This window comes from Myotis lucifugus, unplaced genomic scaffold (assembly GCF_000147115.1).
Source record: "Myotis lucifugus unplaced genomic scaffold, Myoluc2.0 scaffold_596, whole genome shotgun sequence".
Lineage (NCBI taxonomy): Eukaryota > Metazoa > Chordata > Mammalia > Chiroptera > Vespertilionidae > Myotis > Myotis lucifugus.
The window spans coordinates 127,859-153,278 of NW_005871644.1; the positions used below are offsets into that span (position 1 = coordinate 127,859).

Consider the following 25,420-nt stretch of genomic DNA (forward strand, 5'->3'; position numbering starts at 1 on the left):
AACATGGCCCTAGCCAGTTTGGCTCAGTGGATAGAGCATTGGATTGTAGACTGAAAGGTGCCAGATTCGATTCATCAAGGGTACATGCCTGGGTTGCGGGCTCAATCCCCAGTAGGGGGCGTGCAGGAGACAGCGGATCAATGATTCTCTCTCATCACTGATATTTCTATCTCCCTCTCCCTTCCTTTCTGAAATCAATAAAAATATATTTAGAAAAAAGAAACAACATAAAGGACCCTGCAAAGTATTATGCTAAGTGAAATAAGTCAGTCAGAGAAAGACAAATATCACATGTGGAATCTAATGAACAAAATAAACTGACAAAATAGATCCAGAGACATGGAAGCATGCAACAGAAGGAAGATTCTCACAGGGAAGGAGGGCAGGGGTGGGAAGGGATTAACCAAGTAACTTATATGCATATATGCAAAACCCAAGGCCTGGCAGGCATAGCTCAGTGGCTGAGCATCAACCTATGAACCAAGAGGTTGTGGCTCAATTCCCAGTAAGGGCACATGCCCGGGTTTCGGACTCAATCCCCAGTGTGGTGTGCAGGAGGCAGCCAATCAATGATTCTCTCTCATCATTGATGTTTCTATCTCTCTCTCCAGCTCCCTTCCTCACTGAAATCAATAAATATTTAATAAATAAATAAAAAACACAGACACAGACAATAGTGTGGTGAAGGCCTAAGGAGGAAGAGGGAGTGGGGAGGAGAAGGTCAATGGAAGAAAAAAGGGGACATCTGTAATACTTTTAACAATAAAGATAAATTTTAAAAATAAATAAAATTACTCATTAGAATAACAAAATTATTAACTAAAAAAAGATCACATTTTTTACCTGCAAACTAAAAATTTTTTAATTATAATATAATGCACCGATGAGGTAATTAAATAATTAGTCACTCATACGGTAGTGGCAGTAATACAAATTAGTTCACATTTATGGAGGACACAATTTGGCAATCAAGTATTAAGAGCATCAAGTCATGTTTATATTTAGCCCAGCAATCTAATTCTAGGAATAAATCCTAAAGAAATAATTAATGATGCAAGCAAAGATTTAGCTACAATGATGTTCAGTACTGAGTTTATATTAACAAAATGCTACAAACAACCTAGAACCACAAAAAGGGGTTATTAAATTTTTCTATAGCCCTGTAATGGAATAGTGTAAAGCCTTTAAAAGTAAGAGTGTAAAGTCATATTTATTAAGAATGGGAAAATGATCATAAGAGATTAAGTGAAAACAGATTATTAACAGTGTGTACTGGTATACTGAAGAGTGTCCCCCAAAATTCACATCCACCCAAACCTCAGAACATACCTTATTTGGAAACAGTCTTTGCAGATGTAATTAGTAATGAGGTCATACTAGATTAGGTTGGGCCCTAAATCCAACTGACTGGTGTCGTCCTTTGAAGGAGTAGGAGATTTGGAGACACACAAAGGAAGAAGGCCATGTGGCTACTGAGGCAGAGATTATGAACTATGCAGCTACAAGCTATGGGACACCAAGAAATGCCAGGAGCCATAGAAGCTAGGAGGTAATGCAGGTTTCTTCCCTAGGTCCTTCAGAGGGAGCATGATCTGCTGATGCCTTGATCTCAAATTTCTAGCCTCCAGAACTGTAAGAAAATAAATTTCTGTTTCATGCCACCCAGTTTGCCAATTTGTTGGAATTTGTTATGGCAGCCCTAGAAACCAGTGTGTAGCACACACACAATAGTTTAAGATATAGATCTAAAGGTTAAAATTGTTTCTCTCTCAGTCCTGTATGATTTATTTTTGTTTTCTTTTTGCTTATTGGCACTTTTAACTTAACCATTTTATCATGACAGTTTTATTATGATATAAATCCTTTTATAGATATTTTTAAATTTGAAAAAATGTAAAAAGGCACTCATTCCAGTTACAGTTATATGCAAACCCTATCATTCAGTCAGTTATTCCCATTCTTTCAAAGCCTGTTATCAAAGTATTAAAAAAAAATAAAAAGCAAAATTTCTTTTTCAAAATAAATGCTAATGACAAAACACTTCATAAGTGCATCTTGTATCATTCAATCAATCATTAATAGGCTCTTGCTCCACAATAAGCTGTGAATCACTGACCTCAAGCATAATAATTCAAGTGTGAACCCTCAGAAACACTTCATAGACCTACAGCTCAAACATCGTAAGAAAACACAACTGTTCATTTTTTAAAAGAGTCTTTTAGTCAATTCAGTGGGGATGCATTCCATATTTGGAATAAACTGTCACTCCTGCCCCCAAGATATATATTAACTTTGGCAAATCATTAGAAAAACCACTTACAATATTAATTACCCTTCCAACAAGTGAAAAATTAGTTTCATCTGCACAAGAAATTTAATAAGAATTACATCTCTTCAGTGAATTTTAGTCTTGTTGCATTTTGGGTCCCTAAAAAGTTCAACTTACCTGACAATATCTCTAGTAAGTAAATTCAGATGAGCTAATTACTAGATAGCTTACTTAACACACTTTGCTCGTAACACAGCAAAACAAAGTTTTAATAATTATATGTAATTACTGGATGACAGCCTGTTGTTTAATACAGTGAAGAAATTCTACTGTATTTGAACAGACCAAAGTCCATCTCTACCATTAAAAAGCATCTATGTGATCAGGATATCTAAGTACCTTGACAACTAATTTCCCTTCCTACTGAAGCAAAGGACGTACAAGGACCACGGTGCCCACTACTCTGAACAGAAAAAAACTATTACTCAAATTGCAATACCATTGTTAAAATTTTCTGTGCATATATACATATGCACAGAAAATTCTCTATGTATGTGTATATATGTGTGTGTGTACATATCTACGTAGAATTCTACAGACATGGAAATTCTCTACAAGGTACAAAAGAAATAGTAGTGGCTATATCTGGAAAGGAGAGAGGATTTTTGCTTTTCACTTTTTATCTAAAGACTGCGAATTAGTGGCCCAAGGACCATATCCTACCTACGTGTATGCTTTATTTGGCCCACATAGTTTTTTAAATATTTAAATTAGTTGTCAAAATCTGAAAATCAGGAAATTTCCCATGACAATCTGAATTTCTGACTCTTGGGTGGGGGTGGGGGGGAATGTGTAAGAACACTGGGCCCCCATTCCAGCATGGCAGCATTTGACATAAGGCAAGGATCAGGTATCCTCTTTAAAAAAGGCAAGTGCTTTCAGCTCACACACACTTCAATTATTGATGTTCCCCACCTGGCAACTACAGGCATTTTATTTTATTTTTTATTGTTTTATTTTTAATATATTTTTATTTATTTCAGAGAGGAAGGGAGAGGGAGAGAGAGAGAGAAACATCAATGGTGAGAGAGAATCATTGATGGACCGCCTTTCCTGCATAGCCTCTACTGGGGATCAAACCCACAACCCGGGCATGTGCCCTTGACCGGAATCGAGCCTGGGACCCTTCAGTCTGCAGGCCGACGCTCTATCTACTGAGCCAAACCAGCTAGGGCAACTATAGACATTTTAGTTTGCAACCCCTTTTTAGAACCTTCTAAACTATTTAAACTTATTATGTGCTTATATTACTCTTTAAAGTTTTTCCTCAATGAAAAACACAGGCAAAGACAAAGAGAACTTTAGAGAGTTTGCAAAATATTATTCTCCATTCATATCTAAATAACTAAATGATACCTAATTTATCTGAATAAATTTTCTCATAAACTGACTTACAAAGAATATTCAATACAAGAAAATATGCCTGGAAAGGTAGGTACATAAGCTGGGGCCAATCTTTAGAGGACTCAAATTGCTCCCAGAAATAATATTCTTATTGTTAATTAAATATTAATTTCCTTTCAAGTCATGTAGAAACTATTAGCAACATTTAAATCTCATGCTCAAACTTACAAACAAAAAAGCCTGAAAAGGAGCTTAGTTTGTAGGACTTTGTTTCTTTTAACAGCACTATACTTCAACATTTCCGTTAAAACGAAGCCTTTACTCCCATGTCTTCATTCATGACCTCAAGAAATATTTGCTGAGCATCTACTATACACAAAGCATTGTATCAGATGCTTAGGGAGAAGGCTGTTAAGGGGTATGTATTGCATATGATGTTACAAAAAGCAATAGTATTTCATGAGACATAAAGAGAGAAAAGAGCAGCATTCTAGATAAAAGAAAAAAGTTTTAAATTGGGAAAGCAAAAGTATATACCGGGAAATGAGCAGCAGACCAGTTTGAATGGGGCACAAAAAAGGAGTTCAGCACAACGACATGACAGAAAGGTAGAGGCAGATAAGTTGGAATCAATCTTTGGAGGACCCTGAATGTCAAGCTAAAGCTCTCTGCTCTCTCTCTGGTACACACACTGTTAAAGATTGCTGAGAAAAGAAGGACCCAGATCAAAGCTGTGACTTAGAAAGATTGATCTGGTAGTAATATGCCCATAAAATGGACTAGAAGCAAAAAAGCCCGGTGCAGAAAACCAATATGAAACTATTCCTGTTACCCTGTTTGAGTAGTAACACAACCTACAAACTTAAGTGGTGGCAAAAGGAATGGAAAAAAGCAACAGTTGGGAGGTGCACTGCAGAGTGGAAATGAACTGGGTTTGGCAAATGATCTGGGGTGTCCAGGAAAAAGAGGGCATTGGAAATAACTCAGTTCAAGCCTAAGGCTTGGGGGAACATTGGAGCTATTAAGAGAACAGGGAAAAGTCAGAAGAAAAGCTGGTTGGGGATGGGTAAGAGGATAAACTGACCTTTTAAACACATTTAGTTTGGGTGCCCCCCATTAGTCAATCTGCACTCTTTTCTGACCCAATTTTTAGTGACAGCTAAAGAGAGTAAAATATATATATAATACAAGTAAATAATATTTTTAATGTAGAGTCAATGAGAAGCCTGTCCCAGAGCATATAACATGACAAAAATTAAACTCTATAGAATGAAGTTAAACTCCTACCTCACAAGATATACAAAAATTAACTCAAAATGAATCAATGACCTAAATATAAGAAAACCATTAAACTCTTAGTGTAAAACATAGGTAAATCTTCATAACTTTGGATTGGCAATGGATTATTAGATATAATAAATACCAAAAGCACAAGCAACAACAAAAAATTAGATAAATTGGACCTCATCAAAATTAAAAATATTTGTGTATTAAAGGACATTACCAAGAAAATGAAAGACACTTATTGAATGGGAGAAAATATCTGCAAATCATATATAAGAGTCTAGTACACAGAATATATAAAAAAACTCTTACAACAAAAAGACAATCCAGTTTTTAAAAAAGCAACGGACTTGGATAGACATTCTTCAAAGAAGATATATAAACGGCCAACAAGTACATGAAAAGACATTAATACCATTGGTAATTAGAGAAATGCAAATCAAATTCACAATGAGGTACCATTTCATACCCATTAGAATGGCTGTAATTAAAAAAAGAAAAATAAGTGTTGATAAGGGTACAGAAAAACCCTCCTACATTGCTAAGGGAAATGTAAAATGATTCAGTCACTGTGGAAAAGTTTGGTGGTTCCTCAAAAGTTAAACATAGAATTACCATAAGACCCAACAACTCAACTGTTAGGTATATACCCAAAAGAACTGAAAACAGGCACTCAAAGAAATACATGTACACACATACTCACAGCAGCACTATACACAATAGCCAAAAGGTGGAAATGGCTTAAGTGTTCACCAATATATGAATGGACCAATTGTGGTATAAGCATACACTGGAATATTGTTCACCAATAAAAAGGGACGAAGTACTGCCTAGCCAGTTTTGCTCAGTGGATAGAGCATCGAAATTGAAGGGTCCTGGTTTCGATTCCAGTCAAGGGCATGTAACTTGGTTGCAGGCTCCTCCCCGGCCCGGACCCCGGTAGGGGCACATGCAGGAGGCAACCAATCGATGTGTTTCTCTCACCAATGTTTCTCTCTGTCTTTCCCTCTCTCCCTCTCTCTCTCTGAAAATCAATGGAAAAATATCCTTGGGTAAGGATTTAAAAAAAAAAAAAAGAAGAATGTCCAAAGCAAGAACTCCAAATCTTAAAAATATAATAAAAGAATGTATAACATTCTATCACTGAATATCATACAATCCTAAAACTGCTCCTTGGCATACATTCTTTTAAAATATATATTTCATTGATTTTTACAGTGAGGAAGGGAGAGGGATAGAGAGTCAGAAACACTGATGCAAGAGAAATATCAATCAGCTTTGGCACACATTTTTTAGAAAACTAGTATTAATATCAAGTTTTATCTGTCACAAAGGGACTTTTCCTAGATTCACACATGTAACCCAGAGAGTAAATCAGAAACTCATTTAGCATTGCAGGTGACTGAGAAATAGATTAAGACCAGGCAAGGGAGGCACTGTGAGATGGTACACTACATTTTCACATCTAGATTCTGATTTAACTTTATTTTATTTTATTTTATTTTATTTATTTTCTTGCCTTTGACAACAGTCAATAGGACACTGTTTTACAAAATTGTTTTCCCAAGTTATTTTCTAGAAAATACCTGTTCCATCCATGATGGGCACAGATATATAGTATTCCACAAAATAAACACTGTTTCCTAAAGATACCTGGAGGCAACCTAAGATATTGCAACACTCAAACTGCAAAGCCCTAGCCTAATGGCTAGGAGGGAGAGAAACAGTCGATGTTGTCTATATTCTAGTGAAAGATATTTTACTTATACTGAGAAATAAGGTCAGTACTAACTCCTAAGCTAATGTCCTCTAAAAATCTAGAAGTATTACCTGTATTTGCCTCTTGTCATAAATGCTAAAGTACAACTCACTTTAAAAACATAACAGAGACAGAAAGAACCAAGATGGCGGCATAGGTAAAAGCTGGTACTTGTCACCTCCCACAATCACATCAAAATTACAAACTAAAATACAGAACAACCATCATTCAGAACCACCTGAAATCTGGCTGAATGGAAATCTTGCAACTAGAGAAGTAAAGAAGAAAGCACACTGAGACTGGTAGGAGGGGCAGAGGCACAGAACCGCTTGGTCCAACACTCACATTTGGCGTTTTTTTAATCAGCAGGGATATCTCAGCTGCAGAGGCCTCCAATGTGAAGCAACGGGTGCCAGCCCCACACCAGACCCCTCAGCCCAGGGTACCAGTGCTGGGAAGAGAAGTGCCCATAACTTCGGGCTGTAAAAACCAGCGGAGATTGTGGGTGAGTGACACAGAGGCTACTGGAGTCTCAGGCAGTTCCTCTTAAAGGGTCAGTAAACAAACTTACACAGTTCCACTCCCTCTGAGCTCCAGTGCTGGGGGGCTTTGGGAGAACCAGGGACATATGAGGAGGAACTACTGGATTGTCTGGCACAAGGGCAGCAACTCAGGGGCTGTATTCTCCCAAACGGGGGTGCTCGGAGGGGTCATTGTTCCTGTGCTGGGACCTCCCCCATTCGCAGAGCTCACTGGCAGCCATATCTGAGTTTCCATCAGCATATCTCACACTGTTCACTTCACCCTGGTGATTCCCTGAGACCCACCAACTTGCAGCACCACCCAAGCTGTTTGCAGCTGCTTTTCCATATGAATGGTCTGTCCTGGCTCAGGCTTCAGACTTTCCTAAAATCAAACAAGCAGCACTGGCGTCAGCGTGTCCCAATCTTCAGTAAGAGGCCCAAGACCTGGCACTAGCACCAGCCTGCCTTGCTTCACAGCTGGGCCTCACCTGGGCACTTCCTAGCCCGACACAAGTAGCAAACATCTGCAGATATCTCTGTAGTTCCTGCCAGGTGGCCCCAGAGCCAGTACAACGGCTAGACAACATCAGGCCATACTGGATTACAGTTCTACACATCCACAAGCGACACACTCGGGGCAGACTCAGTGAGCACCAAAAACCTACTGAAGCAAGTCCTGCTCCAAGAGGGTGTCTCCTACACAACAGCTCTTCCACTGTAGTCACAGCTGGTCCTCACAATCAATTGACTTGGAGGTCAACTCCCAGTGATGCCAACAGCAATCAAGGCTCAACTACAAGACTGTACACACAGCCCACACAGGGGCACACCTAGGGTGCCCAGCTCAGGTAACTGGGGAAGCTGAGCCACTGGACCACACCAAGGCAAATCTACCAATTCCAGGAGACATAATAGCTCTACCTAATACCAAAAAAAAAAAAAAAACAAACACAGGGAAGCCACCAAAATTCAGAGACAAAGAAACATGTCACAGATGAAAGAACAAAAGAAATCTCCAGGGAAAAAAAACCAAAACACTAAATGAAATGGAAGCAAGCAAACTACTCAATACAGAGTTCAAGGTTGCTCAAGGATCTTAATAAGAGCTTCAAGGGACTTAGTGAGACTTACAAGAATATTAGTGAGAATGTCAAAGACATGAAAAAGAACCAGTTAGAAAGTAAGCATACACTAACTGAAACAAGCATGTCAAACTTGTGGCAGGCGGGCCGCATGCTGCGAGTTTGACATGCTTGAACTGAAATTAATAATTTACAGGGATTCAACAGTAGAGTAGAGGATTCTGAGAATCAAATCAATGATTTGGAATATGAGGAAGCAAAATACACCCAATCAGAAGAGAAAAAAGAATCCAAAAATATGAAGGTAGTGTAAGGAGCCTCTGGGACAACTTCAAGAGTACCAACATTCGCATTATGGGGATGCCAGAAGGAGAAGAGAAAGAGCAAGCTATTGAAAAGCTATTTGAAGAATAATGACAGAAAACTTCCACTACCTGGTAAAAGAAACATACTTACAAGTCCAGGAAGTGTAGACTCCCAAACAAGAGGAACGCAAAGAGACATCATAATTAAAATGCCAAGGGCAAAAGACAGAGAGAGAATCTTAAAAGCAGCAAGAGAAAAGGAGTTAGTTACCAACATTCGAGTGCCCATATGACTGTCAGCTGATTTCTCAACAGAAACTTTGCAGGCCAGAAGGGAGTGGCAAGAAATATTCAAAGTGATGAATAACAAGGACCTACAACCAAGATTACTCTACCCAGCGAAGCTATCATTTAGAATTGAAGGTCAGATAAAGAGCTTCACAGACAAGAAAAAGCTAAAGGAGTTCATTACCACCAAACCAGTATTATATGAAATGTTGAAGGGTATTCTTTAAGAAGAGGAAGAAGAAAAAGATCAAAAAATAAACAACAAAATGGCTACAAATACATACCTATCAACAATTGAATCTAAAAATCAAAATAAACTAATAAGATATCTATTTAACAGAATAATCTGGTGAATAAAGTAGAATCAGAGGCATGGAAATGGAACAGACTGACGATTCTCAGACGGAAGTGGGGTTGGGGGTGGGAAGAGATTAAATAAAGATCATATGTGCATGTATGCATTACCTATGGACACAGACAATAGGGTAGTGGAGGCCTGGGGCTGTGTGGGAACTGGGTGAAAGGGAGCAATGAGGGGGAAGTGAGGGGACATCTGTAATACTCTCAACAATAAAGATTAAAAAAAAAAGCCCTAACCAGTTTGGCTCAGTGGATAGAGCATTGGCCTGTAGACCCAAGGGTCCCGGGTTCTATTCTGGTCAAGAGCACATACCTCGGTTGCAGGCTCCTTGCCAGCCCAGGCCCTGGTTGGGCGCATGCAGGAGGCAACCAATTGACATGTTTCTCTCACATCGATATTTCTGTCTTTCCCTCTCTCTTCCTCTCTCTCTAAAAAAAATCAATGGAAAAATATCCTTGGATGAGAACTAAAAAAAAGAAGAAAGAAAAACATAACAGAGCCCTGGCTGGGTACCTCAATTGGTTAGTGTCATCCTGATATGCCAAGGTTTCAGGTTCAATCCCTGGTCAGGGCACATCCAAGAAGCAACCAATGAATGCACAACAAAGCAACGTTCTTTCTTTCACTCTTTCTAAAATCAATAAACAATTTAAAAGCGTAACAGAGAAAACTGATTGTAAAGGCCAGAAGGAAATTTAAAATGTTTTTTAAAATATATTTTCATTGACTTCAGAGAGGGAGGGAGAGGGAGAGAGAGACAGAAACATCAATGATGAGAGAGAATCACTGATCAGCCACCTCCCGCACGACCCCCACCAGGGATCCAGCCAGCAACCCGCGCATGGGCCCCTGACCGGAACAGAACCTGGGACCCCCCCTCAGTCCGCAGGCTGACACTCCATCCCCTGAGCCAAAACAGCCAGGGCTTGGTTACATTACTTAACAATGAACTTAAAATTGGTTAAAATGATATTTTGTTATGTATATTTTACCACAATTTTTTAAAAATCATATGTAAACTCTCCTCTGACTCCTGTTAGTTACCCCTGAAAAAAATATATAAATGTATTAGACTACCTTAAAGGATGAGAGGCCATTAAATTGAATGTGTTTAAATTACAAATGGTTGAAAACTTTTAATGATTTGAATAGAAGCTTTCTAGCCCCTTAAGGGTAATGTTCATTAGATATTCTCCATCTCTAAAGTGGATATAAGCAAATAAAAAAAGCTTAAATTGCAGTAAGAGAGACTTAAGTTTTGACATAATTCTAACTACAAAAGTAATTAAACACTATACGATATCATACAAATTTCTGCCCTCAGAGACGCAAGAATAAGCTCTCTTGGAAGGGTTACATGCAATTCTGCAGGAGAAACTGGAATGAACTACAGAAACTCTTAAACCAACTTCCAATTTTAGAAATCCAGGTTCTATATTCACAGCCCAATAGTGTCACTGCAAGATATTCCAGCTACAGAGTGGGGGGAGGTAGAAGAGGGTGGGGGATAAATGGTGATGAAAAGAGACTTGACTTAGGGTGATGAATACACAATATACAGATGATGTATTATAGAATTACACACTTGAAACCTATATAATTTTATTAACCAATGTCACCCCAATAAATTCAATAAAAACAAATATTCCAGCTATAGAAAGATATACTAATCTACAAGTCATTTCAGTTTGGCTTCAGATACTGTTTTTTCACTACACCATTTATTCATTTTATGCACTCATAAATTGGGAATTGAAAATTGACTACTTTTGTTAGAGGCAATTCCACCCATTTCCAGCAACATGGCTGCCAGCTCAAATATAAACACTATAAAAATGCTAAAATTGAAATGATACTTGGTTCTAAAATAAATAAAGAGAAATTACATAATGCACACCCAACCTAAGACTAAGCAAAAAAAAAAAAAAAATCTTACAGGGTAGAAAATTAATAAGGCCAAAACATTCCATTTAAACCAGTTTTTCAACAGCTTCTTAGAAAGTTGTTACAAATCAAAAAAAAAAAATTCTTACTCTGGAAAACAAAAACAGTCTTTCCAACTCATTTTAGGATACTCATGACCTTCATTCAAAAAAATTTTTTTTTTTTAATTCTCACCCGAGGGTATGTTTTCCATTGATTTTTTTAGAGAGGAAGGGAAAGAGAGAAACATCCCCAACAGGGGATCAACAGGCAACATGTTTTTTTTTGTTTTGTTTTTTTTGTTTTTTGTTAATCTTCACTGGAAGATATATTTCCATTGATTTTCAGAGAAAGTAGAAGGGGTGGAGAGAGAGAAACATCAATGTGAGAGAGCCACATCAATTGGTGGCCTCCCACAGGCATTCTGACCAGGGCTGGGGATTGAGCCTGCAACCTGCAACTGAGGTACATGCCCTTGACTAGAATGGAACCCTCCATCCTTTAGTCCAAGTGCCGACGCTCTATTCACTGAGCCAAAATGCTAGGGCAACCGGCACCATTTTTGGTGTATGGGATGACTCTCCAACCGAGACACCCAGCCAGGGCTTAAAATACTTTTTAATTTTCCACATTATTTTTTAACAGTCATCAAACAACTGAATGGTGGTTATTTATTACAACCAGAAACAGGCACTTATGAAGTCACAGGAAGGTTAATTATCCTAAACCCAACAGGTTAACTACAGCAGTTTGAGAGCTATTTTGCCAACCTGTATTAGGCCATCTCAACAGGTCCCAGTTAGACATTAAATGACACTTAAAAACAATAAATTTCTAGATTCTAGAGATTTACTTAAACAACAAGTATTTTGACCAAATATGCATGTATTTTTTAACTAGATTTTGCTAATTATGACGGGTATTTGTTTAAAACAAAAGTCTAACAAGACAGAGTTAGCCAGGTCAACATAGGAATCAAAAACACAATATTGGATTATTGAGCTAACTGTTTCATTAGAAAAGAATAACAAGCCTTGCCCTGGCCGGTTTGGCTCAGTGGATAGAGCGTTGGCCTGCTGACTCAAGGGTCCCGGGTTCGATTCCGGCCAGGGGCGTGTGCCTTGGTTGCGGGCACATACCCGGTGGGGAGTGTGCGGAAGGCGGCTGATCGATGTTTCTCTCTCATCAATGTTTCTGGCTCTCTATCCCTCTCCCTTCCTCTCTGTAAAAAGTCAATAAAATATATTTTAAAAAAAAAAAGAATAACAAGCCTTACTGCTTTCAGTTCACAAATGATTTTTCATTTTATAATCAAAGAAAATAAAAAACATGACTTCTACAACCAAAAAATAATGAGGCTTAAAGCTAAGTTATCACTTAACTGCCTGGATTCCTAAGAAGCTACTAACTTCTAACTGCTTTAAAACCAGAATACATTTTTTTATTGGCTCACTCCTTTGTTCAGAAATGTATCATACCTTATTTTATACAGAGATAACATCTTATCAGAATATATGCCACTCGGTGTCTTTGAGCCTAATAACTTTTCTAAAAATTCAAATAAAATTTTATCATGCAGCTATGATTTTTGTTGTTGTTGTTTTCTCATCCACACTGGGCCTCATCTTTCACAACACCTAAAAACAAACAATCTTAGTTGTTAAACACACACACACACACCTCAAGCATATAAAATTCATTACACTGGTTTTGTAGCCATAGTAATTGTACTAATAAATACTGACTCTAAAGAACTAAAAACTAATTTCTTAGGGCAGGGTTTGACTCACATGGTACGACTCACAAGGGGGTGGGGAGAAATAATGATCCTCCCCTACCAAACTGGCAGCAACAATATGCCAAGTTTCCTACGCTGAACTAGTGTAAACAAGGAAGAAAAAGAGCCGGTGGGAAAGAAGGCAGGCAAGAGAACAACCCTCCTCCAGATAGCTTTATTTCTAAATTTCATCAGTGGAATAATACCTCTTCTCAGTGTTTTCAGTAATCCCTGTCACTCTCTTTAAACACCATAGGTTGGTGTTCAGAAAAGTATTGGAGGTTACAGTCCATGCTTGAGATCACCCTAGATATAGAAGATACAAGTGGTGCTGACAAATGCTTCTTTAATTCTTAAGACTAGCTCCTGCATTCAATGCCTCCGAGTTTTCTAAGCATCTAGAAATTCAATCCCACTCTTGCAATAACAATCAACTTTAAAGCTAAAATAACAGAAGTGACCAATGATGCTACACAGGAAAAAAAAAAAAATCACACATCACCTTTGCAGTCACAACTACAAGGTTCCCATCATTAGTCAGATGAGCATCTTTCAGGATGGGGCTAGATGAGGAATGGGATAAAGACTAGGCTTACAGCCTCTTTTTTTCTGGCAGTGCCTGAGGCATTTAGTGGGCATGGGATAAAGGGGAGGCTAGTTGTACAAGTGATGCCAAAGGAAACAAGATTCCACATGTCAGGGGACTGCCCGACCCAGAGAGCAAAGGGCATTCCATTCCCTGGCTTTTTGACCAAAGAAAGATGAGCTGCTTTACCTAAAATCTTTTCAAAGGAAGGCTAATGGCCTCCCCTTTCTCGCTCTCCCTGAGTGAACCCAACCATCCCTCCTCAGAGAACAGGAGGAAGCCTTGCTTATCAAAAACAGCAAGTGCTACATCCAAAGCCAAGAAACACTCCTTGAGTCTAAGTGCCATGGTCTCCTGCCCCAATTCCAGTCTTCTGCAAGGAGACGCCGAGCTACAAACACTCGGTTCCCAGCCTGGGCCAAGTCCTCCGTCTCCCCCAATACCTACCGACCCAGCTCTCTCTCGGATAAGCCCAGAACTCCCCATGCCAGCACTCTGGAGCAGAGGGCCCTGGTCCCCTCAAAAGGTCCCCTTCCCCAAGATAAACTCCTTTCCTTCACTTTTCCTAAAGTTTTCCCCAGACACTGCCCCAGGTCTGATACTTCCAGTTCTCCATTAGCCAATCTGCTAGTAGATCCCCCTCCCCCGCAACCTCCCTGGCACAACTCTTCCGAAAGTCGTACACACGTACACGTACACACACACACACACACACATACACAACACACATCTGTTCTTCTCAACTCCTTATTCCCAAGTCTTCCCCCCAAGTCTTCCCCGCGCCCCAGGTGCCTCCACAGCACCTAGCCCGTCCCCGGAGTTTCCCCTCATCCCCGTCTTCCTCACCCCTAACTCCGCGCGAAGCTCTTTTCCACTCCCCAAATTCAGATTTCCTGTGCTTGCTCCTCTCGGCCAACACCAAAGCCCTCTTCCTCCGAGTCCAGCCGCCAGCCTCGAGGCTCAAGTCTTGCCCCTCGCCCCGCGTTCCACGGCCCCAAACACTCCACGGAGCCTCGGGACCCTCCCCACCATCTCTCTCCCGCCCCTCCTGCCTTCCGTGGGCCCCAGCACTCCCCGTGCGTCCTCTGGAACCTGCTCAGCCCCCACATTTCTCCCATGCCCCTAGGGCTTCCCCCCACGCCTTTCCCGCCGCAGAAAGGGGGTGCCTCTCAGAGCCCGCCCGGCCCGCCCCGCCGCGGGGCTCGGGTGTCCCTCCCTCCCTCGGGGCCCCGAGGCCGCTGCCAACGCCGGCGCGGCGGCTCACCAGTTGGTCATGTCCAGGAAGAAGGCGCAGCCGGCCGGGTTGAGCTGGAAGCCGAGCAGCCGCTGGAACTCGGAGATGAGCACGTCCTTGTCGGTGGTGCCCAGACAGCTGAACTTCTGCATCAGCTCGGGGTCCAGGTCCACGTCCATGCCCTCCATGTCTGGGGCCGAACAGCGCTCCCCGCCTCCTCGCGCCGAGCCGCCGCCGCGCCTTCGGGCCCGGGGACCAGGGGGGGCCGCTGCTGCCCGGCGCCCGCCCGCTCCTCTGAGTAGGCCCCGGGCCTCTCACCCGCCTCATACGGGTAAACTCACCTCAAGCACTCGCGCGCTGCCCCCTCCCACCCCCCCCTAAGCCGCCGCCTCCGCCGCCAGCCGCCTCTCGCTTCTCCACCGGCTCCGCCTCCACCCGCGCGCGGCCCACTGCGCAAGCGTCGCCCGCCTAGGCCCCGCCCCTTCCTCCCCGGAAGCCCGCCCCTCAGTGGCGTCACAACCCCGTGACGTCCCCCGCGTGACCTCACCGCGGTGAAGCGAGAGGGCGGAAAGGAAGGAGGAAAGGCCCCGCCCAGCGACGGGGGTCGGGGGGTCACTCCTGGCCTGACCTTCGCCTCGCCCCGCCCCATCCTCAAGGGGCGGAGTGGAAGCCCGGGGTTGGGGGAGAAGCTTCCGGCCCTTCGCTTAGGACAGCTCCGCCATTTTGGAGGTGAGGGAACTTCTTCAGAAAGTTCCGGGAAGAGCAGAGACCATGGCAAGGTCAAGTACCGGGGAGTAGCCGGGGCCCAGTCCTCCCAGCCAGGAGTTTGCCCTTCGCGTTGAAGGACTTGTTTGCATAAGTTACAGAGCTGCTGTCCCAGAGGGAGTCTGCTGTCAGCCCCTGGTGTTCGGCCCCTCGGTGGTATTGCTACAGCGGATCCGTGCAGTTTCCGTTGTGCAATGTCCCTGGCTAGTCTGGGGAAGTACAGGAGGCCTTGGTGTAAACGTCAATCACAGGTCCAAACAAACCACACATAATTGGTCAAGACCAGCCCTCTAAAAATAAAGATTAAGTCACTAGGATTTGGAATGCCTTGTTCTGTTTTTAAAATAGAAGGCAAAAATAAATTAAAAAAAATAAAATAGATACTATACTGTATATGGTACACCTACCTGGTCAAGGCCCCGATTCAAGATCAAAGAATGAGAAAGGAAACAGGAACCATCTCGTCTACCCCCTTACATTCCTTCATTCAGGAAGTGCTTTTGAATAATATTTGCCCCACGCTCTGCTAGAGTCAAGGGAGGGAAATGGTGAGTAGGAAATGGTCTCCTGCCTTCAGGTAGCTCTCTGTTTTACAAATAAGGAAAGTGAGATCCAGAAAGCGTATATGCCTTGTCCAAAAATACAGAGCAGCAAACCTAGAACCCAGCTTTCAGATTCCTAATGGAGTATGTTTCCAACAGCAGACAGAACTAGAATGACTATTAGTGTCTAGGGGTGCTAGAAGGTTTTGGAAAGGGAAAGCATTCTACCTCCCGTCCCACTACCAAATAAGAGTAAAACATAATGGCTCTAAAAGCCTGGGTCTTGGGGTCACACACATTGGAGATTCAAATTCTCATTTTGCCAGTTATTGGTAAAGTTGGTCAATCCAACTTTCTCCAGTGACTTTTCCCCTCCAATGTGAATGTCTTACAGGAAACACACCTTACAGTAAGGACATTACAAACTCATACCATACAGTCGTTATAAACATTCTGTAAGAAACTGTTCTTGGGCCTCAGAGATCTGTGTGGAAGCTTAGATCATTGTCAGGGCCTAATTTTTGGGTGACCACAATGTTGAAATATTTCACTAATATTAAGGAAAGTTCAGTCTCACTCAGAAGTGAGCACGTATTGTCCCAATCTTATGGATGATGGAATGGGGACACAGAAAGATTTAAAAATCACAATATTGGAGCTGAAAGGAACTGATACTGTCTAGTCCCGTGGTCAGCAAACTGTGGCTTGCGAGCCACATGCGGTTCTTTGGCCCCTTGAGTATGGCTCTTCCTAAACCTTAGGAGTACCCTAATTAAGTTAATAACAATGTACCTACCTATATAGTTTAAGTTTAAAAAATTTGGCTCTCAAAAGAAATTTCAATCGTTGTACTGTTGATATTTGGCTCTGTTGACTAATGTGTTTGCCGACCACTGGTCTAGTTCAACCTCCCCATTTTGCAAATGAAATTGAAACCAAGGGTAGGGAATTGATTCACCCAAGATCCCACAGCTAGTCAGGGGTCTCCAAACTTCCAGTCTAGCTCCCCACCCACTATACCCTGCTACAGTTCCCTTTATAGTTTGAGTTCAATTTTGCCTTACATACAAAATAATCAGAAATTTTGACCCAAGAACTGATTTTATGTTAGACCATAGACTTTCTAGGAAGCATTTTAACTTGCAACATGCATGGACTAAAGCTGGATTGACCAAAGATCCAAAAGAAAATGTTATTGGAACCTGAGAACCCCCAAAAAACTAAAAACTCTTGGCCAATTACTAGGGTCTTAACTCACACCTAAACAGCCCACATAATGCAAAGAGATCCTTGCAAATAAGATCCCAAATGGCTCAGAACTGCAGTTCATGATGGGCATTATCTCAAAGGAGTGCAACTACTCTTCAAGTGAATTCTAAAACTTTGTGGGGACATTTTTGGTTCTCATGCACAATAAAGAACTGTCCCATTCCTAACCACTGTGCAGAAACAATGGCCAAGGTGGCTGGCACATTAGATATGAAGGAAGAACCACCACCACCTCCATCCCCATGGGATGGTTCTCTTGTGGGGATGGGATATGAAATGGAGGAAATGAGGTGTTACCTAATCAGGAGACTCCTAGAAATGTGAATTTCCACTTGAGTCTGAGGAGATATTAACACCTACATTTCTACCCTGATAGCTTTGTTTTGTGTTTGTTATGAAGAGAGCCTGGAGAGGACTGATTGAGAGGCAAAGGGACAAATTGCTGAACATCACTCTAAGGAAGGAAAGCTGACAGCAGTATTCCAACAGGTCTTCTAGGGACCAGCTCAGAAATGTCAGGGCTATGTTTGGATATGTCACTGCCTGGTTTATGCTCAAGATCAGCCAGTTTCTTTCTGAATTTCTTAGGCTGGTAATCTTGTGTAAAAAAAAAAAATTTAAACTAATTCCAGATCCCAAGACCAGGTCAGTTTCAGGGGTTCATAAGAGAGTTAAGCCAGCCTATCATTCAGCAGTGCCGTCAGCGTCTATGTAGGCACCGAGGGTGAGGGCTCCTGGATCTCCATGTCCTACTCCACCAGTGTCCAGGGGCCTGGCTGTGGGGATGGCCGGGGGTCTGGCAGGCATAGGGGGCATCCAGAGCGAGAAGGAGACTATGCAATGACTCAGTGACCACCTGGCCTCCTACCTGGAGAGGGTGAGAAGCTGGAGGCTGATAATCAGAGACTGGAGAGCAAAATCCGGGAACCCCTGGAGAAGAAGGGACCCCAGGTCAGAGATTGGAACATTATTTCAAGACCATGAGGACCCGAAGGCTCAGATCTTTGCAAGTTCTGTGGACACCATTCTGCAGATTGACAATATCCATCTTCCTGCTGATGACTTCAGAGTCAAGAATGAGACAGAGCTGGCCATGTGCCTGTCTGTGGACGGTAACATCAGCGGGCTCTGAAAGGTCACTCGGCTGCAGCTGGTGACAGAGATCAAGGCTCTCAAGGAGGAGCTGCTTTTAGTGAAGAAGAACCATGAGGAGGAAGTAAATGATCTACAAATCCAGATTGCCAACTCTGGGTTAACCATGGAGTTGGGTGCCCCCAAATCCTCAGCAAGATCATGGCAGACATCCGGGCCCAGTGTGATGAGCTGGCTCAGAAGAACCAAGAGGAGCTAGACAAATACTGGTCCCACCAGATTGAGGAGAACACCACCGTGGTCGCCTCGCAGACCGCAGAGACAGGAGCTGCTGAGATGACACTCACAGAGCTGAGCTGTATGGCTCAGTCCTTGGAGATTAGCCTGGACTTGATGAGAAATCTGAAGGCCAGCTTGGCGAGCAGCCTGAGGGAGGTGGAGACACACTATGCCACACAGATGGAATAGCTCAGTGGGATCCCACTGCTCTGGGAGTCAGAGCAGGCCCAGACCCAGGCAGAAGGGCAGCACCAAGCCCAGGAGTAGGAGGCCCTGCTGAACATCAAGGTCAAGCTGGAGGTTGAGAGCAACACCTATGCCGCCTGCTGGTAGAAGAGGAGGACTTCAATCTTGGTGATTCCCTGGACAACAGCCACTCCATACAATCCATCCAAAAGACCACCACCCACAGGACTGTGGACAGCAAAGTGGTATCTGAGGTAAAGGACACCGAAGTTCTGAGGCATTAAAGTCAGCAGAAGTGGGACACCCCCTGGGGGGTCAGAAGGCCAGTAAAAAGTTCAGAGATCATTGCAAAAAAAAAAAAAAGTAGAATGTAAAATTAGTATACTGTATGTACCTAACTATATAACAAGAGGTTGGAAATGCTAATAATTAAAATTATTAATGCTTTTAATTTTATACTTTTCTATATTTAAAGAAATAAATAAATCAACTTTATTTTCTTTTTTAAAAAATATGTTTTTATTGATTTTAGAGAGAGAGGAAGGGAAAAGGAGAGAGAGAGAGAGAGAGAGAAATATCCATGTGAGAGAGAAATGTTGATTGGTTGCTTCCCACAGGCACCTGGACTGGGAACCGAACCAGGAACCTCCTGATGCACAGGATGAAGCTCAACCAATTGAGCCACACCAGCTGGGATACAATGTATTTTTAAATGACAAAAGATATGACAAAAATAGTGTTACCTGTGATCCAGATAAGAGAGAATCACAAACAAGTGCAAGAGACATCTGGAAGGATATACTCCATGGTATTACCAATGACAGTCTCTGAGTATGGGAAATCATGAATATTTTTACATTTTTATCAGTATTTTCAGATTTTTAATAAAGCAATCACATAAGAAAACATTAGGAGACATTTCGTTTTGAAGAAAAGAACATTGAGTAGCCTCGGGGCTTGTCGAACATGAGTTCATTTCAGTTCTTTACATTCTCCCTCCCATGTAATCTGCAAAACCTAGGGAGCAGTTAGCAGTAAGATGAGCTATTCAGGGGAGCAAGCAAATGTCTGCTAGCTTACTATAAGTAAGGCTGAGTTAAGGACAGCGGCCTAGAACAGTGATGGCGAACCTATGACACGCATGTCAGAAGTGACACGCGAACTCATTTATTTGGTTGATTTTTCTTTGTTAAATGGCATTTAAATATATAAAATAAATATCAAAAATATATGTCTTTGTTTTACTATGGTTGCAAATATCAAAAAATTTCTATATGTGACACGGCACCAGAGTTAAGTTAGGGTTTTTCAAAATGCTGACACGCCGAGCTCAAAAGGTTTGCCATCACTGGCCTAGAAGGAGAGCCTTAATCCTTGTGCTATGTGACTGGACAAATTACTTAGCTTCTCTCTAGATCTCAGTTTCCTCACCTCTACATAGGAAATGCTGCAAAAAGATCGCTGAAGTGGAGCAAAAGAATAAATCAGAGAAGCAAGAAGATTTTCTTCTTGTCAGCCTTAAATTCTTTTCTGAGTGTGGAAAAATGCAAAAGGCAAGAAGTGGAACTCCCAAAGAAGTCGGGGGAGCGGAAAAAGCTTGCAAATTCCAACCAGCACAAGCTAAAGAGAAACATGGGGCTCCTGGTGAACCAAGTATATAAAGAACCTGAGGGATGGAGACCAAACAGAAGAGACCTAAGAGAGATGACGTTTCCTGTCCCCAGAAGATGGCACAAGCAAATGAAAGAGTAAGAGTTCACAAGAAGATACAATTCCTCCACTGCCCATTCACTTGCCACCAGTTAACCTTCTTCACGGAGACGTAGTGAGGGTTTGGTGCCGGCAATTAAAGCTGAGCACCAGCGGCCAGAAATGGAAACATATAATAGGCTGCATGAATGTGCTTAGCCTAATCAAAAGGATATTCCTATCACACCAGAGGAGGCAAGGATGTTGACATTATCACCAAGGAAACTGAAGATGAAAAAGGGGGAAACGACTCTGGACAGTTTTGGTCTTCCGAAGTGACTGCTCCCCTGGAGAGGGGGTTGCTCCTGAGGGAACGGGCAATATTTTTGTAACAACTTCCACGCCGAAGCTTTGTTTGCCTCCTGGAGCAGAATTGCAGCCACAACTGGGAAGACGGGGAAGATGGAGACCGTGGGGTCGCCACAGGAGGCCTCTGGTTACAAGCGGTGTGTGGTCCATGGACAAAGTCTCCCTGCAGACACAGGGGTTTGGGTTCAGCTACAGTTTTATGCTGGGCAAGCCTGGGTTCCTGAGAAACCCGGGCAAGTGTGTTCACTGTTCTTGGTACCTTCCTGTAACTTTCCACCCCTACACCTGGAGGATAATATGTTGTGCCCCAAAGGCATTCATAGGAATAAGGTATTAGCGAGAAGCTTCCAATTACAATGCCACAAAAAAGGGTATGGCTATGATTGTAATTAATATGGTAGAAAGGTGACTACAATCAACCCCATGGTGCCCCTGACAGCAACTCCAGGCTGCTTCACACCTCCATGCTCCCAGCTTACAGGGCCCATGGCCGGGCGGGGCAGATGTTACCCTCAGACTGCCAACAGTGCCTGCTGCTTCATCTGCTGGGATACAGACAGTTCTGTTTGGAAAGGGACATGCATTTCACAAGCTATCATTCATTGCAGTGAAGATGCAAAAGTCACTCACACCATCCAACAACTGCCCATCTGAAGCAGAACGGACCCCAGCAGCTCTTTCACGGTGGGAGCCCGAAGTGAGCGTCGTGGAGAAACAGGTGTGCTCCCTCGCTGGACTCCCGCCTCAGAATTCTGACTCCTCTAGGGATTTCCGCCTCCTAATTCTAAGTGTATTCACTTCAAACTGCTGACTGTCTTAAGCCAGAGGAAAAGCTGTTATTGTGTCCACTCCCAAAAAACACATTCTTAATATTTAAAACATTTTGCGACGTCGTTGTCTTAACTTGGGATTTCTGGGGTGTGTCCCTAGGATAAAAACTCGGGGCACTTGGCCGGTATTATTTCCAGTTGTAGCTGTTTTGTATATTTTTGCTGTTTAAAAAATGTCCAAGGTTACTTCTGTGTCATAAATATGTAGTGTGCTTACAATGTGTATGTAAAGTAATTCATCTGCTGTGTTTCGGGAACTCTGTTGTACGCCAATTATTGTTAATGTTCTTAACTCAGTAGGATTAAGCCAAAAGGCAGGATTTTGTTTCAGTGTAATAAATAACAGACACTTTATTCTTTAAAAAAAAAAGAGAGAGAGAGAGAGAGAATAAATCAAACAAAAGAAAGAAAAAACATTTGGAATTTCATCTATAGCTACAATTAGTACTTATATACTGAAGCTTAGCCCACAAGCCAAAACTTCTATCCTGCACTTATTTCCCGGGATTGGAAGTTTAAATGAAGTGGGCATGAGTGTTTGTGAATATCTATACTAATGAAAGGGTAATATGCAGATGATCGGGACGCCCTCACGCCTAATGACTGATCAGCAGGCTGCATGTGCAGCAGGCATGGGTGGGCGGGGACTTGCGTCACGCATCACAATCCATCACCAGGAGGCCTGGGCGTCCCTCGGCTCTGCGCTGCGCAGAGCCAGGAACCCCGGCTCCGGCCTACCTCTTTGGGGCAATCCATCGAGGAGCCCCGGATGGGTGGGTGGGGCATACCTCTTTGGGGCGATGGATTTCAGGGCTCCCACACTGTGACAGGGCACAGGCCAGGCTGGGGGACACCCCCCGAGTGCACGAATTTTGTGCACCGGGCTACTAGTTAGATATTACGGTATTACATAACAATGAGAGCAACGAAGACATGCATTTCTAGAAATAACTATATAAGGCAGTCAACAGTGCAAAGCATCATAGGTTCAAGTGCCAAATAAGTAGGAGACAGAAGCCATAGAACTTGGGAGAACGGAAGAGCCGAGGGAGCCCACGGAGGGCTTCAGGGAGACCTTACCTGGGCCTGGATGATTCTCCACAGGTTTGAGGAACAGGCTAGCGAGGGAACAGATTATGACAAAATCATTTTAGCATTTGTTGTTGTTTTAATTGTGATTAAGAAAAAACTTAAGCCCTAACCGGTTTGGCTCAGTAGAGAGAGCGTCAGGCTGCGGACCGAGAGGTCCCAGGTTTGATTCTGGTCAAGGGCATGTACCTTGGTTGCGGGCACATCCCCAGTAGGAGGTGTGCAGGAGGCAACTGATCGATGTTTCTCTCTCATTGATGTTTCAAACTCTCTATCCCTCTCCCTTCCTCTCTGTAAAAAAATCAATAAAATATATTTAAAAAAGAAAAGAAAAAACTTAACATTTACCCTTAACCATTTTTAAGTGTACAGTTCAGTATTGTTCAGCACATTCACATGGCTGGGCAACCTATTTCCAGAACAGTTTCATTTTTGCAAAAACTGAAACTCTGTACCCAGTAAACGCCTCCCCTTTCCCCACCCCCTAGTTCCTGGCAACCATCATTCTACTTTCTGTTTCTATGAATTTGACTACTTTAGATGCCTCATATGAGTGGAATCATACAGTATTTGCCTTTTCACTTTACACTGGCTCATTTCACTTTACACAGTGTCCTCAAGGTTCATCCATGTTACTGCCTATGTCAGAATTTCCTTCCTTTTTAAGGCTGAATAATATTTCATTGTGTGTAGGTACCACATTTTGTTTATCCATTAATCTGTTGATGGACATTTGGGTTGCTTCCACCTCATGGCTATTGTGAATAATGCTGCTATGAACATGAATGTGCAAATAGCTTTTCAAGACCCTGCTCTCAATTATTCTGGATGTGTGCCCAGAAGTGGGATTCCTGGATCATGTAGGAGTTCTTTTTTAAAGGACCCTCCATGCTGTTTTTCATAGTGGCTGCACCATTTTACAATCGATCCAACAGTGCACACGGGTTCCAGTTTCTATACATCTTTGCTAACACTGGTTATTTTGTTTTGTTTTGCTTTGCTTTGCTTGACAGTAGCAAAGCAAAACAAAACAAAATGATTAGCATTTTGTGACAATTAGTGATTTTGAGCATATTTTCATATTCTTGTTGGCCATATATAAATGATCTTTGGAGTAATGTCTATTCAAGTCCTTTGCCCATTTTTAATAAGATTATTTGATTTTTTTTGTTGCATTATAGGAGTTCTTATATATTCTAGATATAAACCCCTTATCATTTATATCATTTGCAAATATTTTCCCCCATCCCATGGGTTGCCTTTTACTATGTTGATTATGTCCTTTGATACACACAAGTTTTAAGTTTGATGTAGTCCCATTTGTCTATTTTTTATTTTGTTGCCTGTGCTTTTAGTAGTGTTATATCCAAGAAATCATTGTCAAGTCCAATATCATGAAGTTTTTTTCCTAATTTTCTTTGAGGGCTTTTATTTTATTTTACTTTTTTTATTGATTTCAGAGAGGAAGGGAAAGGGAAAAAGAGAAACCCCAATGACGAGAGAGAATCATCGATAGGTTGTCTCTTGCACACCCCACTCTGGGGACTGAGCCTGCAACCCCTGCATGTGCCCTGACAGGGAATCGAACAGGTGACCTCCAGGTGCATGGATCGATGCTCACCCATTGAGCCACACCAGCCAGGCATAAATATATCTTTCCTATAAGTCTTCATTTGTATAGTTTGCCTCAGTGGCACGTCATACTATACCCATCTCTCTAGCCTGCTTTTTTTTTCATTCAGAGTATGTTGAAAATAGCTTTCTACATCAATAAATATAAATTTACATTTACATTTTCAATGGCTATATCTTATTCCAATTTAGAAATGTATTCTCTTTGATAAGTCTATTGATGGGCTCTGAGATACTTCCAATTTCTGATATAAGGAATTATTAGCCACAATTTTAAGATTAGGGAATTGAAGCTCTGAAAAGCTAAATGACCCCTTTTTTGAAATTCCGGTCTGGAACTAAACTGCTCAGGCATACTCCAGACTAGTGACTCTTAAAACAGCGCTCTTTCACCTAGCTAGCGTGGCTCAGTGGTTGGGCGTCAATCTATGAACCAGGAGGAGGTCACAGTTTGATTCCTGATCGGGGCACATGCCCAATTGTGGGCTTCGTCCCCAGTGTGGGTCGTGCAGAAGGCAGCTGATCAATGATTCTCTCTCATCATTGACGTTTCTATCTATCCCTCTCTCTTCCTCTCTGAAATCAATAAAAATATATTTTAAAATATATATATTTTCTTCAACTAAGCCACAGGAAGCTGGAATTCTTGGCACATGATATGGACTTGACCACTAAAACTGAGATTTATTTTAACTGCCCAATTTCTTAAAAAGTTAAGAATGTATTTACTATAAAACCCAGCCAGCCCTGGCCGGTGTGACTCAGTTGGTTGGAGTAATGTCCTATACCAGTGATGGCAAACCTATGACACGCGAACTCATTTTTTTGGTTGATTTTTCTTTGTTAAATGGCATTTAAATATATAAAATAAATATCAAAAAT

The 25,420-nt window shown here is 42.1% G+C and overlaps 1 protein-coding gene and 1 pseudogene across 1 annotated transcript in view; one reads left to right on the plus strand and one right to left on the minus strand.

Annotated features, from left to right (window-relative positions):
- Nucleotides 1-15,145, minus strand: part of CUNH6orf106 (chromosome unknown C6orf106 homolog) — a 98,125-nt gene extending 82,980 nt beyond the window's left edge. Inside the window, exon 1 of the mRNA XM_006104712.3 lies at nucleotides 14,827-15,145. Within this exon, the coding sequence (XP_006104774.1) occupies nucleotides 14,827-14,984 (158 nt within the window). The 5' untranslated portion in view covers nucleotides 14,985-15,145. The remainder of the gene's footprint in view (nucleotides 1-14,826) is intronic.
- Nucleotides 15,146-17,555: 2,410 nt separating this feature from the next.
- LOC102439383 lies at nucleotides 17,556-19,334 on the plus strand (annotated as a pseudogene).
- The last annotated feature ends 6,086 nt before the right edge of the window (nucleotides 19,335-25,420 follow it).